The sequence below is a fragment of the Leptonychotes weddellii genome, chromosome 11 (assembly GCF_054177405.1).
Source record: "Leptonychotes weddellii isolate Sample4059 chromosome 11, ASM5417740v2, whole genome shotgun sequence".
NCBI classification, from domain to species: Eukaryota; Metazoa; Chordata; class Mammalia; order Carnivora; family Phocidae; genus Leptonychotes; species Leptonychotes weddellii.
The window spans coordinates 2,072,106-2,089,136 of record NC_138379.1 but is presented as its reverse complement, the minus strand read 5'-3'; the positions used below and the strand labels follow the sequence as shown (position 1 = coordinate 2,089,136).

The window sequence follows — 17,031 nt, the reverse complement described above, 5'->3', positions numbered from 1 at the left end:
AGCTTCTCTTTTTTGCTGTTTTTCGAAAGTTTATTCTTTTTCTATCTCGTGGTATTTTTTACTCATAATACTCCTGTCTCATCTGGTTGTGAAGGCAGGGACGTGTCACTGCGATCACACAGGCAGCACATCCAGGCCCCTCGCATGGATCGCCGGGGCTCTGGCTCCACCTCTCTGCCATGCTCCAACCCGGCCTTCCTCTGTGTGGGCTTGGATCTGGGCTTGCCTCTCCTCCTGGTCACAGGGTGGCTGCAGCAGCTCCAGCCATCTCATCTCCACACAGCCACAAGTGAAGCAGAAAAGGGGCCCTTGCTCCCAAGAGTCCTTTTAAGAGGGGAGAAGCTGTCTCGGAAGTCCGCGGCAGATGTGCATTGGCAGAGTCGGGTCCTGTGCCACGATTGAGGCACCGCTGCCACGTGTCTGAGTTCACCGGAGGCTCTGGTGGCAACGGCGAGAGGGAAGGGCTTTGGGTCAGCAACAACACTGCCGTGCCCTCTCCCTGGGCCCCTGGGAGCCCACAGGTCCCCAGTCCTGCCTTAGAAGGCGTGACGGACGCTGTGCAATTTGGCACACCCATGAGAACAGCCAAATCACACGTGCAAATGGGGGAAACAGGAAACACGCTTTCTCTTTGAAACCCCTTCTCCAGGAAGTCCTCACCGCAACGTTGGATCTGGAGGACGTCCGAAGCTACAGGGCGGAGGTTTCATCTCGAAACTTGGCGGTGAGTTCATAGAGGCACACGCAGGTGCCTGACAATGCCCCGAGGACTCTCTTCTTAAATCCTGTATTTACTGACCGCGTCATTGAGCTGTTATTCCCATGCCACACCGTGGTGCGGTGGTTTCGGGCACCCTCACGGGCTCATGCAGCCGTCAGCACGTCAGCACAAAAGAAACCCAGAGCCGCTAGCCTCACTCTGCAGCCCCCTCCCGCCCTGCACAGCCACCAGCCTGCCTTCAGTCTCTGGGCTGTGGGCGTTGCACGTAGATGAAATTACGTGTGTCGCTCAGCACAGCGTCCGCAGGGTCCCTGTCCAGCAGCTGTCAGGGCTTTGTGCCTTTTTACGGCCAAAGACCGGTCCACGGAGCGGGTACGCTACACAGTGATGATCCAGCCTCCGCTGAGGGCACGTGGACCGTGTCTGTTTTCTGTCTGATGAATGATGCTCTCCGAACGTGTGTGCGAGTTCTTGTGCAGACGGTTTCTCTTGGGCGTGCACCTGGGAGGGGGGCTGCTGGGCCACATGGTCACCCCGTGCGTGCACCTGTGAGGGACTGTCAGACCGTCCACAGCAGAGGCCCCTCCACGTCCGAGGCTTCCAACGCTGGGTCCTGTCTGTCTTTCCGACTCCAGCCGTCCCGCTTGGAGCAACAGCACCACTGTGCCTCTGACGCCCGTTCCCACGGGCTTGCCGCCGCGGGGGCGTCATGTTGTCACGAATCTCCGTCAGCAGGCCAGCAAGGTGAGCCCCTACCCCCGCGTGAAGGTGGACTTTGCCCTCTCGTGCCACGAGGACCTGCTGGCGCCGCCGTCAGAGCCCGTCGAGTGGAAGTACCACAGTCCCGCGGAGGAGATCAGGTGGGCGGCCCCTGCCCACAGGGAGGGAGGGGTGGTGCTGGTCCCGGGGCGCCGTGCCGGGGGGCGGGGGCCGGAGCAGCGCGGGCGGCTGGTTCCCAGAACCCGCCCGGGGTGGCCGCTCAGTGAGGAGGAGGCCGTGCGGCATCGGGGTTGAGGGCGTGGGGGGCGCAGCCAGTCGGCCTGGCTTCCTCGCCAGCCCTGCCGCGTCCTGGTGCCGGGGCCTTGGGCACAGGGGCCCTGCCTGTCCTTTCCTTTTTGTGTCTTAGTTTTTCTGCTTCAAAATGGGGCCAAAAGATAATCACCTACCTCCCAGGGCCGTTGGGAGACAAAAATGCGTTAATTCCCATGAAGCGCTTAACATAGAGATTTGGTGAATCGGGAGGGCCCCTCCCCCCGGCAGTTCTCCCTGGTGCTGCTCCTACCTGGGCCCCTGCCCCCAGGTAAACTGCAGACCAGGTCAGCAGCTCCCAGGCCTCACGTGTCCCCTTGCTCCCCAGCCTCGGACCCGCGTGCTGGCTCTGGGACTTTCTGAGACGCAGCCAACAGGTAAGATGTCCAGTGTTTGTGTTTGATTCCATGGCAGCCTAGGGATTTTCTTTTCTTCACGCTGCCTCCATCAGGAGCTTAGTCTATATGAGGCAGAGGCCAAAGGGCACACGGAGGTTTGGCTCCATCTTTGGAGCCCTGTCTGATGACACTCAGAGTGACGAGACGGCGTCCCCCGCTGGTCCCATGCACCTGACGTCTGTACTGGGCAGATGCCCAGGTACCTAGATGCCCTTCACTGCCCCTCACAGCGGGAGGGCTCTCTTCCCTCTGGAAAACCCGTCTGAAATATGTGGCGCATCTTTGTTCCCCCCACGTCTGTGGGTGGAGCTGGGCTAAGTTTGCGGCACGTTGCTTCTCTGAGGCTCTGCTCACACCTGCCTTTGGTTGGCCCATTCCAGGCCGGGTTTTTCTTGCCCCTGAGCGGCGGGGTGGACAGCACAGCCACCGCCTGCCTCGTCTACTCCATGTGCCACCAGGTCTGCGAGGCCGTGAAGCACGGAAGTAGGTGGCGTCCGCTGGTCTGAGCAAGGCTCCGGGGGTGGGGGCTGGGCTGAGGAGAGCCCCGGGTCCTGGCCATCGTGGGTGAAGGAGGCTCTGCAGATGCGCTCAGATGTCCCAGCAGGACCTGGGGGCAGCAGGCCATTGAAGCCCCTTCCTGGGGCTCAGGCCCACGTGGCCGTGTCCATCAAGCCCTCTGCCCGCTGCTGGGCGCCGGCAGTGTGGCCCCGGCCTTGGGCTCAGGCAGACCCGGGTCAGGATCCTCCCCCGTGTCGAACATCCCCTTAGCGTGCCCGCCAGAAACATGAGGGGAAGGCTCTGTAGGTGGAGACCTTGCCCGGGCGAAGGGAGGGACTGGGCTCTGAGCACCGCGTGCAGCCGGGGGTCTCTACCTGCTACCCGCCGTCTGGTGGTTTTCAGACCAGGAAGTGCTGGCTGACGTCCGGGCCATCGTGGACCAGCTCAGCTACACCCCCCAGGACCCCCGGGAGCTCTGCGGGCGTGTGCTGACCACCTGCTACATGGCCAGTGAGAACTCGTCCCAGGAGACATGTGACAGAGCCCGGGAGCTGGCCCGGCAGATCGGAAGGTAGGGGAGGCGGCCGGCACTGGGGGGGCTGCTGCGGCCGGACCCGCGCCACCCGAGGCCCCGCCCGAGCCGACACTCGTGCTTAGATGCGTGTCCAGGGTTGAGCAGGTTGCTACGGTCTCTCGTGAGCCAGGTTTTAGGGAGACTGTTTCCATTCCCCCCAGAGCCTAGCTGTGTCTGATTGCCACCCCTCCTTCCCATCATCCTTGCGTCCCAGGCGCCGGCCAGCAGGGCTCGTGGGTCCCCCCGTGTGGGAGCCCGGGACCCCACTCACCGCTCTGGGGAGTGTGCAGGCTCTGTACCGGCTGCCACCCTCTCCCACCCGGCCAGCTCCCTGTACCTGGGGAATGGGGAGGGGCGGCCTCTCTCCCGATGGGGCGCCTCGGTCCATTCAGGCTCTTCGTTTCTTCTGCTGCTTGGGGAACAGTGCGGAGCTGCCTGTTGCCTGTGCCGAGCTCAGCTAAAGCCCCCCAGCAGTGCTGCTCCTGGCCGCGTCCCCCAAGGAGCTGAAAACAGGGGCTCAAACAGACATTTGTGCCCAGGCTCACGCAGTAGCCCGAGCACAGAAGCAGCTCAAGCTGTCGGGTGACAGACGGATGAGTAGACGAGATGAGCTCTGGGCCGAGAATGGGGTATCAGTCAGCCTCAGAAAGGAAGGACCTCTGTCACCTGCTGCCTCGTGACAACCCCGGAAAATGTGATGTTCGGTGAAATCCGCCAGGCACCAAGCATCACGGCCCGCGGGAATGCCCAGGATAGGCGGCCCTGCAGGGACAGAGAGCGGGGCGGGTGCAGACGGGCACAGGGCTCCCTGGGGTGCAGGCGCGTTCCGGAACCGGACAGAGATGCCAGCTGCATAGCACCGTGAGCTCGCCCTGAGCGTGCGCGTTCACGCGGCTGGGATGGTGAACTCGGGGTTACGTGTGTTTTAGTGCATGTGCACGCACACACCCCGTGCACACCCGCCCCGCCCTTTCCCTGGCAGCCACCACGTCGGTCTCAACATCGACCCAGCGGTGAAGGCCGTCATGGGCATCTTCAGCCTGGTGACGGGTAAAAGGCCTCTGTTCGCGGTTCACGGAGGAAGCAGCAGGGAGAACCTGGCCCTGCAGAACGTGCAGGTGAGCCTCCCAGCCAGGCCCTTGTCCCCGCGCGGGAGCCACAGGGAGCCCGGGGGCCTCGTGGACAAGGCTGAGGGTGCGCCTGCACCCGAGTGTGAGTGTGCAAGAGCTAGAGGGCGCAGGGGTGTCCGAGAGTGCCGCGTGGGTGGAAGCTTGTGTGCGTTAGAGGTGGTGGGGGAGACGCGGTGCACACGCAGGTGTGAGGGGTCTGCATCTTCAGGGAGTGGCTCCACGCGCCCTACCTCCGGGGCTGCCGCAGGGGAGCCAGACGCCGGCTGGTTGGTGGAGGGGAAGAGGGACCCTGGGCTCCAGCCGCTGCGCTCTGTCCCATCTCTCCCTTTTCTTCTGGCCACAGCGGCCTTCCCTGCTCCGGAAACGCTGGCTCTGAAGGGGGTGCAAAAAGGGGCCTAGACTTCTTTGCAGCCCCATCCCGCCCCGGAGCTCTCTCGGCTCCCCGGCTCCGGGTCCGTCCATCTGGGATACGGTGCCGCCCGCTGTCAGGCCCGGAGGACCCTGCTTCCTCTGGACGCTAGAAAGCTCCTACGCTACTTGGAGCCCCTTTCCCTGGAGCTGTACGGGGGGCGGGGGCCAGTGTGTGTGTGTCCTCCCATGTCCAGCACAGGGTGACATTTCCTGTTGTGTCCCCCAGGCGCGGCTAAGGATGGTCATGGCCTATCTCTTCGCTCAGCTGAGCCTCTGGGCCCGGGGCGCTCGCGGTGGACTGCTGGTGCTCGGATCGGCCAACGTGGACGAGAGGTGCGTGTGCCTGGCTCCCGAGCGCCCCAGATCTCCAAGGGCGCGTGCTCCCCGAGACAGTGTTTCCAGACCCCCACCCGTTCTCACTGCATCTGCGAGACACACGGTGTGGGGGTCACATCACCCCGTGGCACAGGCCACGTCTGGTACCCACAGGACGTCATTGCTCCAAACCTTCCCGATGACTCGGGTGTGGAGACAGGTCAACACTGTTTCCTTCTGGCTCCCCGCCCACCGGCCCAGCTCAGACCAGCTGCACCTGCCTTGGGGCTCTTCCTTTGCACTGGGTCTGGAATCTGTCTCCCCACCCCACCTCGCTTGGCTTCACCCATCTCTTTCTCCTGGGCAGTTTCACTGCGTTCTAGGTCCTTGCTCTGTCCAGTTTCGCTCCCAAGCGGATACCTCATTTCTGATGTGGACTTGAAATACTTTCTCATATTGGTCGAAAAAACTCAGAGCCTCCCTATCGTTCTCTAGATAAATTTTAGCTGACTGTTAGGGTGAGCAGTGGAAGCTGGGAGGACGCCTCCAGCCTTGGTTTCTGCGTTTCTCTCTGGTGGGCCTTGTTAGCAGCGGGGGTCAAGAAACGTATCTGTCATTTATTCAACTATTCATCTATGCATCAGTCTATCCATCCATCTGTCCACCCATCCATCCCTCCGTCCACCTGTCCATCCACTCACCTATCCACTCATCCATCCATCCCGCCAGCCATCCACCCACCCACCTACCCACGCATCCCTCCACCCATCCATCCATCCATTGTCCCACTCACCCACCCATCTGTCCATCAGTCTGTCCACTCATCTGTCATCTGTCCATCCATCCATCTTTCTAGGTGTATCATGAATGTCTTAAATCTTTCTACATCCTTGCACATTTGCAAATGTGTTCTCTGTTAAATGTTACTTTGGACTTTTGGATTCTACTTTCTACTTATGACGATTTGAAATTAGCACCCATTAGCTGGTAAAAAAATCTCCCCATTCTCTACGCACACTTTGTCAATTTCCATGGCTTTTTTTTTTTTTTGTTACCCCCGGTGCTTCTGTAAGGAAAGGATTTTTCAGGAGGGGTGTGACGGCTAGTGCATATCCTGAACCTGATGTAGTTGAGAATATTGGTGCATTTTGTTCTGTTTGCTTTTAAACACGAGTTTGACTTTTTATCTTTGATACGGTGCTGCTACCATAATTGTTTTATTGCAATATTTTTCATCATAATTCTTATCCATTGTCTTCTGGGATTTAATATTTAAGCAAAAAATAACAGTGATTTTTTTTCCAGGGTGGGAATGGGCTTCTGGGTGCTTAAAGGTTTTCTATGGCGTCTATTTACGTATTCATCTGTTTTCATCACTTTTTGCTGCCGGGCCTCTCTTACGGGTACATAAAAGTCTGTCTACAGCCGCAGAAACTTTTCAGTTGTGCTTCCTCTGTTGTCTTTGTTTCCTGTCCCCACTGGGACGAGTGTCCCTCACTGTGTCCCCGTCTACGATCTACCCGTTGCTCACATCCCAGGGTAGAGCCTCCAGTCTGAGTCTCTGCCGTGCTGGTTCTCATTTAAACGTTACTTCTCATCCTAACTTTGGTTCCGTTGAGTTCTGATTTGCTCCCTCCTCAAGGAATTGATAAAACATGTGCCACGTGTCAGGCGGTCTTCTTGGTGCCGTGAATAAAACAGCAAAGTAATTCCCATTTTATTCTAGTGGAGGGAGACAGGTAATAGGAAAACTAATCACGTGTGTAGGAAGTGGAAAGTCTACGAAAAAAACCAGGGTAGGCGCGGGGAGAGTTTGGGCATTTGGGCTTGTAAGTAGGGTGGCCAGGGAAGGCCTGTCTGAAAAGTTGGTTTATAAAGGAGGAGGGCAAATGCAGCGAGGAGAACGGTCTGTGCAAATGTCCTGTGATGAGAGCTCACCAGGACAGAGAGCAGTTGTCCCTCGTCTGCAAAGCCCCGTCTTGTCCGAGGGAGGTCCTGGGAGCCCAGCTGGGACAGGTCGAAGGAAAGTGGTGGGTGAGGGGACCGCGGGTCAGCTCTTTATAGAAGTTTCACCTGCAGGAGAGGGGAGGTGCAGGGTGGAAGCTGGCAGGAGCAGTGAGACAGGGAAAGGTGTTTTCTTAAGGTTTGATGAGAGAGGTCTAGCAGTTGCTGATGAGGAAGGGGGACGTGGGTGGACAGCTGCCCTGCCATCACAAGGAGGTGGGAGCGGGCGGCCAGGCGAGAGGCCGGCTTTACTGGGAGCCCAGCTAGTGTGTCCACGGAGTAGCAGGAGGCCACAGAGCAGACAGCCCAGATGTGGGTGGGGGAAGGTGTAGGGTCGGGGCTGCAACTGCCCTCGTGAGGCGGGAAGCAGTCACCAGCCGAGCGAGGGTGCGGGGCGGGCGGTGGGCATTTGAGGAGAGTGGTGGCGAGCAAGCGAGACGGGTCAGGGAACCAGGCGGGCAGCGCCAGCCCTAAGGACGCCCCGGAGGTGGGGTCGCGCTTTCCAGCCAGCCGTGTCCAGCTGCGTATGCATGTGGAACATGGGAGCCGGGTGAGGGTGGCAGAGAGAGAGGCGGAGGCCAGGTAAGCCACAGACCCCGGGTCCTGGTGCAGTGGAGGCTGCAGGAATGAGCTGCCACCCCCGTGTCCCGTGATCCGCTGGGAGACGGACTGAGCATCGGGAGGTACTCATGGCTGTGGTTGATTACAGCCAAAGGATGCAGAGCAGAAGGCAGATGGAGAAAACCAGGCCCAGGCTTCCAGAATCATCTCCCAGGGAAGCGTCACTGATATGCTTCCTTCCCCGGCCACACCTGTGACAGCAGGGAAGCATGTCAGAGACTCCGTGCCCAGGGGTTGCTCCGGGGGCTGGTCACACAGGCACCGTCCCCCTGGCCTGGACCGGGCTTTCAGTCCCAGAAGGAGAGCAGTGCTCAGCACCAACCAGTTCACGCGGCCTGGGGGGGCGGCGAGGCATGCTTGGCTCCTGGTGTATTTTGGCATCACAGGGAGAACCAACAGGATTTGCTGGTGGACCAGACGTGGGGTGAGGATGCCCAGGCCGACCCAAGCCACCGGAAGGATGGACTGGTGTTTGGCCGGATGTGGAGGCGCAGGAAGCGGGTGGGGAGGTCAGGGTCCAGTGTCGGGAATGTCGGCTTTGACACGTCTTCCAGACACGCCCGTGGAGGTGTGTGGTGGGCAGTCATACGGGGATTCTGGAGTCCCGGGGTGAGCCGCACCCCCAAATCTGGAAGTCTGCAGATGGCGAAATGCCGTTTAAAGCTACGAGGGCAGCTGGGCCTGTGGGACTGAATGTTTACAGAGAAGGGAGTGGGTCAGGGGGCCCAGATTCCAACATGAGGAAGCTGCCAACAAGAGCACGCAGCCGGTGCGCGTGGGACCCGGAGGACAGGCGCCCAGAGCCATGCAGAGGGCCTGTTTTGGGGCGGCTGGTGCTTGTCGCTCGGGTATGGGGAGGACTGGCGGCTTTTTACTGGAGAGGCCAGGGCAGGGAGCTGGCGGCGAAGCTCGAGAGAGAGCTGGAGGGGAGTGGACACGGCCCCGAGAGGTTCGGCTTGGGGGGCAGGGGCGCATGGGCTGAGGGAGGACAGGAAGGCAGCGGCCGTCGGGCGTTACCTGTGCTCATGGGAGCGGAGGGGGCAGGTTCTTGGAACCTGTGAACCTGCCCGTTAGCGGACCATCCCAGCCGGACACGGTCAGCTCCCGGTGCTTCTCGGAGCGGGCTGGAGCCCATCGTCCCCTCTGGCCAGCAGTCCCTGTCCCCACTCAGCCGCCTCTTCAACAGGAGGGGGACCGGTGGAGTGCCCACCTTGGGGTGGATGGGAGGAGCCCTGCTCAAGGCGGCACCAGGTTTACCTGCCCTTCTGTTTGGTGCCCTGGGGGTCTTACGCCCGAGGGCCTGCTCTGTGGCAGGAGTCTGGAGGAGGAACGAGAGCTGGGTCTTTCTCCCGAGCAGCAGGAGGTCAGTTGTGCGGGTGGAGGGGGCCCCGTGCTCGCAGGACGGTGTGTTTTCAGCCAGACCGGGCGCAGGACATCAGGCAGAGCGAGCAGCTGTTTGGTGCTGGTGTTGGAGTGTGGGCCCGGGCGACACAGGCAGAGGCCGGGCCCTGGAAGGCCACCACCGAGGGGCTCAGGGGCACGTGGCGGGGTCGGGAATCACCTTGTGGGAGGGTGGGGGTGGTGGGGGGCCTGGGGATGTGGGTGGAGAACTGTCGTCCAGAGGTGGGTGTAGAGGAAGGCGTCCCCTGGATGGTGTGGGTAGCGAACGACCAGGGAGTCAGTGGCCCAAGCAGTGTCCTCTCGCCGTTCTGTGCGATCCCAGTTCAGTAGGGATCTCACTGGGTTAAACTCAAGTTGTCGGCAGGGCTGGTTCCTTCTGGAGCTCGGGGCTCCTCCCTCCCCCAGCAGAGCCCGCGGGGCAGCATTTCTGCCTTCCTCCCGGCTCACGGCGCCCTCCGGCTCTGCCCCCCACCTTCCTCCTAGACCTGTAAGGATGCTTGTGAGTGCATTTAGGGCCACCTGACAATCCAGGTTGAGAACCTCACCTCAAGGTCTTCAACTTAATCCCGTCTGCAGCCCCATTTGCCCTTGGGGTCCCATGTTCACAGGATCTGGGTAGAGGATGTGGGTGTGTTTGGGGGCCACTCTTCGGCCCCCCCGCAGGAGGTGTCTGGGAGGGGGAGCACACAGCTGTGGAGAGGTGGCCCGGCTGCCATGGGCTCAGCCCTCAGCCCCCTGTTCTGCCAGCCCTGGCCTTCAGACTCGCCGCTCCCGGCTGGACGCCGGGCGTTCCCAGGTCTGTCTCCCGACTCCCACGCCTTCTCGGGCCAAGTACCTCCCCTTGGTCATCTGCCGCCTCCGCCCCTTTGCGTACGGCTCCGGCTGTGCTGGGCGTCTCCGAGACCCTCCAGCTGGCCGAGCTCTGGCTCCGGGTGTTGACGAGGGCCCGGACCCCAGGCAGGATCTGCAGCCCCTCAGGTTAGCCACGTGGAAATCCCGTGTTCTCGCCCCACAGTCTCCTCGGCTACCTGACCAAGTACGACTGCTCCAGTGCGGACATCAACCCCATCGGCGGCATCAGCAAGACGGACCTGAAGATGTTCATCCAGTTCTGCCTGGAGCGCTTCCAGCTCCCCGCCCTGCAGGGGTGAGTGCCGCCCGCGAGACCACGGCTGCACCCAGCATCGCCCCCTTCCACAGCTCCCTCCTGCCTGATGGAAATGGTCCCGCCCTTGAGCGGGCACTGGGGTGCCGTGACCCGGTGGCCCCCTTCACGCCGGCGCTCCCCGGGCCCCACAGGGATTTGGGGCGATGTCTTTAGACCCCGTTGGTGATGGCAGCACCGTGCTCACGGCACCCAGTGGGTAGGTGCCCCCAGGTGGCCCGCGGCACCCAGGACGGCCCCACAAGGACGCCTGACCTGCCCGTGGGGTAGCACCTGCCGTTTTGGGCGCCGTCAGTTCCTGCCCCAGGTCACGAAGTCCCCCGACATCCACGTCCGTCTCCCCAGGAAAGCCCAGCCCCGCCGGCCCCAGCTCGGGGTCGACAGGGGCGTTGCTGGAGGCCGGCCGTTGCGCCTGGGCAGTTGGTTTGGGGCTTCCCCGCACGCTCATGAGCTCTGTAGCAGCGCCCACGGCTGACCTCCGTGTGTCTTGGCCGCAGCATCCTGGCAGCACCGGCCACCGCAGAGCTGGAACCCTTGACCGATGGACAGGTGTCCCAGACAGACGAGGTAGTGCTGGTGGCTTTGTGACCGTTCCCCACCTCCCTGCTTCCTCACGTCTGTGCCGGGCTCTTCCACGACCTCCTTTCTGCCCCGAGCAACCAGGGAGCCCAGGGCTCAGGGCCTGTCCCGCTGCTGACCTTTGACATTTCGATTCGGCCTTCTTGAGGCTGACCCCCGGGCGGAGGGGTGAGTGGGGCAAGTCTCTTGCAGGTGGCAGGGGCGCGGCCTCAGAAGAACCACTCTTGACCCCGGCGTCCCATGCCGGCCTGCAAGCGATGAGGGCCGACCGGGGCCGTAGGCTGTGGTGTGCAGCTTCCCTGGTCGAGGCTGGAGTGGCCGTGAGCCGTTGCAGAGTCTGTGACAACTGACCGTCCTGCCACCAGCGCCTTTGGTCACAGAGATTTACTCGTGCTCATCCCAAGAGTTTGTAGATTTAGTCTTTTTTTTTTTTTTTTAAATATCTTTTTTTTTTAAAGATTTTATTTATTTATTTGAGAGAGAGAGAATGAGAGACAGAGAGCATGAGAGGGAGGAGGGTCAGAGGGAGAAGCAGACTCCCCGCTGAACAGGGAGCCTGATGCGGGACTCGATCCTGGAACTCCAGGATCATGACCTGAGCCGAAGGCAGTCGCTTAACCAACTGAGCCACCCAGGTGCCCCTGTAGATTTAGTCTTACGTTTAAGGCCGCAACCTGGTTGGGGTAGTTTGTGTGTGTGGTGTGAGGAAGGGATCCCGCTTGGTCGTCTTGTTGAAGAGACCGTTCTCCCGCGGAGTGTCTCGCCATCCTGGTGGAAATCAGTTGACCGTAAGTGTGTGGATCCATTTCCGGACTCTGTTCTGCTGACCTGCGTGTCCGTCCCTGTCCCGATACCTCACGCACTCGGTCACCACAGCTTGGTAGGAAGTTTTGATATCGGCAAGTGGGAGTCCTCCAACTTCGTCACTCTCTCTCAACGTAATTTTGGCTGTTCTGGGCCCTCGGAATTTCTGTATGAATTTTGAGATCAGGTGTAATTTTCTGCCGCACACAGCACCAGCTGGGATTTCCACGGCAGGTGCACTGAGTCCGTAGCTTGATTTGGCAGATGTTGCCCCCTGAGAATGTGAGGTATTCTGAGGCCTGGACGTGGCATGTCTCCGTCTTTGCTTCGGGCTTCTTACTGTTTCAGTGTTTTATAGCTTTCAGAGCGTGAGCATGCACTTGTTTTGTTATTTATTTCTAAGCATGTTATCTTTGTTGTCCCGTAAATGGAATTGTTTTCCAAGTTTCCTCTCTGGGTGGCTCGTTGCCTGTGTCTAGAAGCACCTGACTTTCTGCAGCTCCTTTCTGTCCTCTCTTTCTCATCCCTGCCGTGTGTTCGAGGGTCAGTTTGCACTTCTCCCCGCTTGGCATAAGGTGGAAAGTGAGGTCTTCTTTTTTAAAAAATTCCTCCCTTACCGCCACACCCCTGGGCCCCACACAGAGATGCCACGTCTTCATTTTTGTGCATCTCCGGGCATGTTCTAATTTTCCTCGTGATTTCTTTTCTCACCTGTCGGTTACTTGAGAGTGTGTGGTCTGAAACTCACGGAGGCCAGTTTTATGGCCTGGCATCTGGTCTGTCCTGGACAGCGTTTCGTGAGCCTCGAGGAGAATGTTTGCTCTGCAGTTGTGCATGGAATGTTCTAGAGAGATCGGTTAGGTCTAGTCGGTTTGTAGGTTTTGAGTTTTCTCTCCTCTTGTTGGTTTTTTGGTCCAGTTTTGTGCATTTTTGAAAGTGAGGTATTAAACTTCCAACTATTATTGTTGAAGCTAGGGAATTAAATGTTGCACTGCAAAATATTCACCTCACGCAGAGGAAAGCGGTAAAGCAGGTCCATGGCACAACCCACTAAGCACTGGGGCTCAGCAGTGAGCCAGCCGGTCCTGCCCTTTTTATGTGAGTCCCCGGGTCACACAAGCGGGAAGTAACCACGAGGGCCCCAGGTGGCTCCTAGTGCTGCCCACACACTGACCCGGGTGACCCGAAGGTGACCGTGTCCCTCCGATAGGGGTCAGGACAGGCCACCCCAAGGAGGTGACATTGGAGCTGAGGCCTGAGGGAAGGCCGGGGTGGGCAGTGGGGAGCAGGGAGGAGGGCCTGGTCATAGGCAGATCCTGGTTGGAGGTGAGGCTGTCTGCCGTGCCGCGAAACGTCAGCGTCGCCGTCGGTCTCTCTCATCAGGCTCTGGCTCTACATTCTGGGGCACAGTGGGAGTTGAGGGGGGATGAGAGCGAATACTGAGAAATGCAGAGGGGCTTGCGTGAGCCTCAGTGTGAGGCTGGCTCTTTCGAGCCGGCCTGGGGCATTCCGTGGCCAGCGTGACCCGGGTGTCTGTGCTGAGTTGTCTGTCCTTAGGGACAGCGGGCTCCCTGGGGCAGGGCGCAGGGCCAGTCTCAGGGGGGCCCTGCCTGGCCTTGGTCCTGGCTTCGGCCTCCTGGGGCTGCTGGAGCCAAACCCACAGGCCGGCGCCTTAAACGAGAGGCCCATACCCTCTCGCTGTTCTGCAGGCCCAGAGGCCGAAATCAGGTCGTCTGCAGGCCACGCTCCTGGCGGGAGGCTCCAGGGCAGGGTCCTTCGTCCAGCTTCTGGGGCTTCCTCGGCTTCGGCCGTGCCCCCCAACCTGTCTTCACGTGGCTTCTCCCCGTGTGTTCTGTTCCGTCTCGTCTAAAAGCCCCCACATCCAGGGCCGTCTCATTTCAAGATCCTTCACTTACTTACATCCACAAAGACCTTTATTTTCCCAAATAAACCCACAGTTTGCGGGTTCTGGGGCTTGGAGCATGGACAGAGCTCGGTCCGTCACAGCCCTCAAAACCAGGCTGGTCCTTTCTCCTAATGCTGGCTCCGTGGCACCGGGCGGTGAGTGGGAGCGAGCCCGTGCCCCTGCTCGTGGCCCCGTGGGGACCTGCCCCCCCCCGGGTCTCAGGTCCGTGGGCACTGGGGACGCAAGCTCTCCTCCAGCGCTGGCCTGCTGCCTCTTCCTCTCCGCAGGCGGACATGGGCATGACGTACGCGGAGCTGTCCGTCTACGGCAGGCTCCGGAAGATCACCAAGGCCGGGCCCTACAGCATGTTCTGCAAACTCGTCACCATGTGGAGAGACGTGTGTTCCCCGCGGCAGGTACGGCGCGTGTGGTGCTCGGCAGAGGGGGCCACAGACACAGTGCCCGTGGGGATAGTCTGGCTGCCGGGAGCGAGTCAGTGTGCCCTGGCCTGGAACGGTGGCGCCCTGTCACCGGCTCCTCCGAGTGGGGCCCCTGCCCGCTGTCCGGCTCGCGGTCGGGCCCATTGGGGCTCACATGGTGGTCCCCACAGGTCCGCCTGGAAGCCTCATGCCGTGCGTCTTCCTGTGCGCCCCACTCGGGTCCGCCGATGCGGCATCCTGGGGCGCTGGGGCGGGAGCCCACGCGGGACGGCCCAGCCAGCCGCCCCAGGCGCACATCCGTCCGCTGCTGCCCTGGGGGAGGCTGGGGGCCGGCAGCTGCGCTGGGTGACGCGGGCCTCAGCCCCGCGTGTCCTCGCCCACCAGGTGGCTGATGGAGTGAGGCGCTTTTTCTCCAAGTACGCCGCGAACAGACACAAAATGACCACGCTCACGCCCGCGTACCACGCGGAGAGCTACAGCCCTGACGACAACAGGTTCGACCTGAGGCCGTTTCTGTACCGCGCCGGCTGGCCCTGGCAGTTTCGGTGCATAGAGGATGTGGTAAGTGGGGCGCAGGCGGCTCTTCCCCGCGCCCGGCGTCTATTGGGGAAACACTGGCTCGCTTCCGCCGAGGACCGGAAAGCTTTCTGCTGGCAGCGATGGCGTTTACGTCCTCGTGTCTGTGAGGGGCCAAGTGCGTCCCCTTTGTGCCGTGTTACTCACCGAGCAGCCGTGTGCACGCGGGGCCCGTCCACACCATCCAGGATCCAGACGGGCTCTCGTCTTCTCCAGCTCCCGCCTTGCCTTGCCTTTGCTAGTTAATAATGCAGCGGAGGAAGGATTAGCAAGTTCAGTGTAAAAAGCAAGTCCCGCCTTCCCTTCCCAAGGCCACGGGCTGGAGCCAGGGCCCAGGGCACGTGGGCCCGCCCTTCCTGGCGCAGGTAGTCACCGCCCGTGGGAGGGAAGCCGGCCAGTGGGGGGCCCTCGGTACACTGACCGTGATGAGCTGGGCTGCGCGCAGTGTTGCGCCGGCGATCACGGCGGGACGGACGGGCGCTCCGTCCGTCTGCTGGCCGAGGAGGGCATCTCTGTAGATCACGTGGCTCTGGAGGACGGACCCCCAGTCAGACGACGCATCCGGGCCGCGGTTCTCGGGGGAGGGGTCGCCCCCAGGGACAGCAGGCTTTGTCTGCAGATGTTCCCGGGGATGGCGTCTGGGGTGGGGTCTGTGTCATGGACATCCGGTGGGCAGAGTGCGGGGACACTGCTGGCTTCTGAGGGTGCCCAGGACAGCCCCCCTCCAGACGAGGAATCAGTGAGAGGCAGGGCTTGGCTCCCCCACCTGCACTCAGCGATGGGTTCCCCCAAATCAGGAGTGGGGTTCGGAGGCCGTGCAGATGCAGACCTCTCGGAAGACACACGTAGGCAGAGATACAGTCTGCTGTGGTCTCTGCGTCTAGCAGGGACGGCCGTGATGTGCTGAGGCACGTCCTCCCAGACTCGACCAGCGCACGTGCTCTGCATCCTTCCCGCATCCTTGAGCGTCGTGGGGACTGCTTCACGGGCTGCTCATCCAGTCCCGTGACCGCCACCCTCGCTCGGTGCGAACCGGTGTGTTTCGACAGCGTAGACATTCATGTGACTTGTCCGTCAGGTTCTCCAGCTCGAGAGCAGAGGCCGTCAGGACCTGGATGGTGTGGACTGACGCCAGCTCCTGCCCAGAGGGCCCCTCCCGCGAGGGTCCCGTGTGTGACGTGGGCCTCACCAGTGACCGTGAGCGGGGCCCAGCCACCCCTGCCTGGAGCAGCATGCCTACATCTTGTTTCATATGTCACGGGACAGGGATCTGTTCATTCTCGGTCCTTAGAAAAAGGCTCAAATAAAGAGAATGTGATTTCTGGGAGCGGAGTCTGTGTATGTGGTGGGGATGAGGAGCCTCCTCTTTCATCCCCTCCTAAGCCCCCCTCAATTCCTAGGATCCTCTCTCGGGGGCTAAGCCCCAGGGGATTGCAGCCTCCCTGGTGCAGAGTGAAGTTGAGATGGGATTGGCCACACTCACAGTCCCCCCATCCCTGGGGAAGGGGCACAGTCAGTTTGGGGTCTGTGCTGCTCCCCCTGCCCAAAAGCCTTACCCAAGAAAAGAAACTTGTAAGCAAGGAAAGGAATTTATTGGTTAACATGTGGGACAGTGCAGGGCTTGTGACGGCTTCAGGTCTGACTGGATCCAGGGTGTGCACGTGTCCTTAGAACTTGGTTCTCTCCTCCCCCTGCCCTGCTCAGCTCCTCTGTCTCTGCTGGCTCCCTTCATGCTCCACATCGGGGCGCTACGGCCCCAGCCCTGCGAAATCCCCGGTGTAAACCCAGCAGGAAATGAGTGTGTGTGTTTTCCTGCTGAGTCATACGCCCATCCCTGAACCAGTTAGCTACAGCACAGGGCCCCCACAGAGGACCAGGAGGTGTTAGAGAAGCATGGAGAGTGGATGGTGGGTCCCCAGACAACACACAGCCTTCCTGTCTGAGGCAACCGTTCCCAGGGGCACTGCCATGGGTTCTGGGCCTGTGGGTAGACCTTTCCCTCACCTTCCCACAGTGACAGCAAAAGGCCCGCTAAAAACGAATCAGGCTGCGCCGAAGGTGTGGGCCCAAGCAGAGGGAATGACACATCTCTCTCCTTCCCCAAAGGCTGCCCCCATAAGGTGGCGTCCATTGCTGGAATCCAGGGCCCCCCGCAGACCCAGGAGCAAAACAACCATTCGTCCCCACAGCCCCGGAGGCCCATTATTTCGTGACCTAAGCCAACCTGAAGACAGCCTTTTACACAGGGAAGCAAAGCCATTTACTGCTCATTCCCAAAAAGCCTTGGCCTCAGAGACCCAGAAGCCCATTGCTGCGGTCTGAATGTCTGAGTCCCCCCAAAACCAGATGTCGAAATCCCAACCCCCAAGGTGATGGCATGAGGAGGTGGGGCCTTGGGGAGGTGACCCCTAAGAGCAGGGTTCCCGGCCTCATGAAAGAGGCCCCAGAGAGCCCCTTGC

General features: G+C 60.7%; 1 protein-coding gene across 8 annotated transcripts in view; it reads left to right on the top strand.

Annotated features, from left to right (window-relative positions):
* NADSYN1 (NAD synthetase 1) overlaps positions 1 to 15,899 on the top strand; it is a 33,670-nt gene extending 17,771 nt beyond the window's left edge. For 5 of the 8 annotated variants that reach the window (XM_081797608.1, XM_081797606.1, XM_081797607.1 and 2 more), the window contains 12 exons: positions 650 to 724; positions 1,457 to 1,581; positions 2,079 to 2,127; positions 2,529 to 2,631; positions 3,049 to 3,217; positions 4,203 to 4,338; positions 4,988 to 5,094; positions 10,118 to 10,249; positions 10,765 to 10,834; positions 13,844 to 13,972; positions 14,381 to 14,557; positions 15,651 to 15,899. In XM_081797608.1, coding sequence (XP_081653734.1) covers positions 650 to 724; positions 1,457 to 1,581; positions 2,079 to 2,127; positions 2,529 to 2,631; positions 3,049 to 3,217; positions 4,203 to 4,338; positions 4,988 to 5,094; positions 10,118 to 10,249; positions 10,765 to 10,834; positions 13,844 to 13,972; positions 14,381 to 14,557; positions 15,651 to 15,701 — 1,323 coding nt within the window. In that variant the 3' untranslated portion in view covers positions 15,702 to 15,899. Of the gene's footprint in view, positions 1 to 649; positions 725 to 1,456; positions 1,582 to 2,078; positions 2,128 to 2,528; positions 2,632 to 3,048; positions 3,218 to 4,202; positions 4,339 to 4,987; positions 5,095 to 8,087; positions 8,270 to 10,117; positions 10,250 to 10,764; positions 10,835 to 13,843; positions 13,973 to 14,380; positions 14,558 to 15,650 lie in introns of those variants that run through there. The other 3 variants (XR_014138432.1, XR_014138434.1, XR_014138433.1) reach the window with 3 other exon arrangements.
* The last annotated feature ends 1,132 nt before the right edge of the window (positions 15,900 to 17,031 follow it).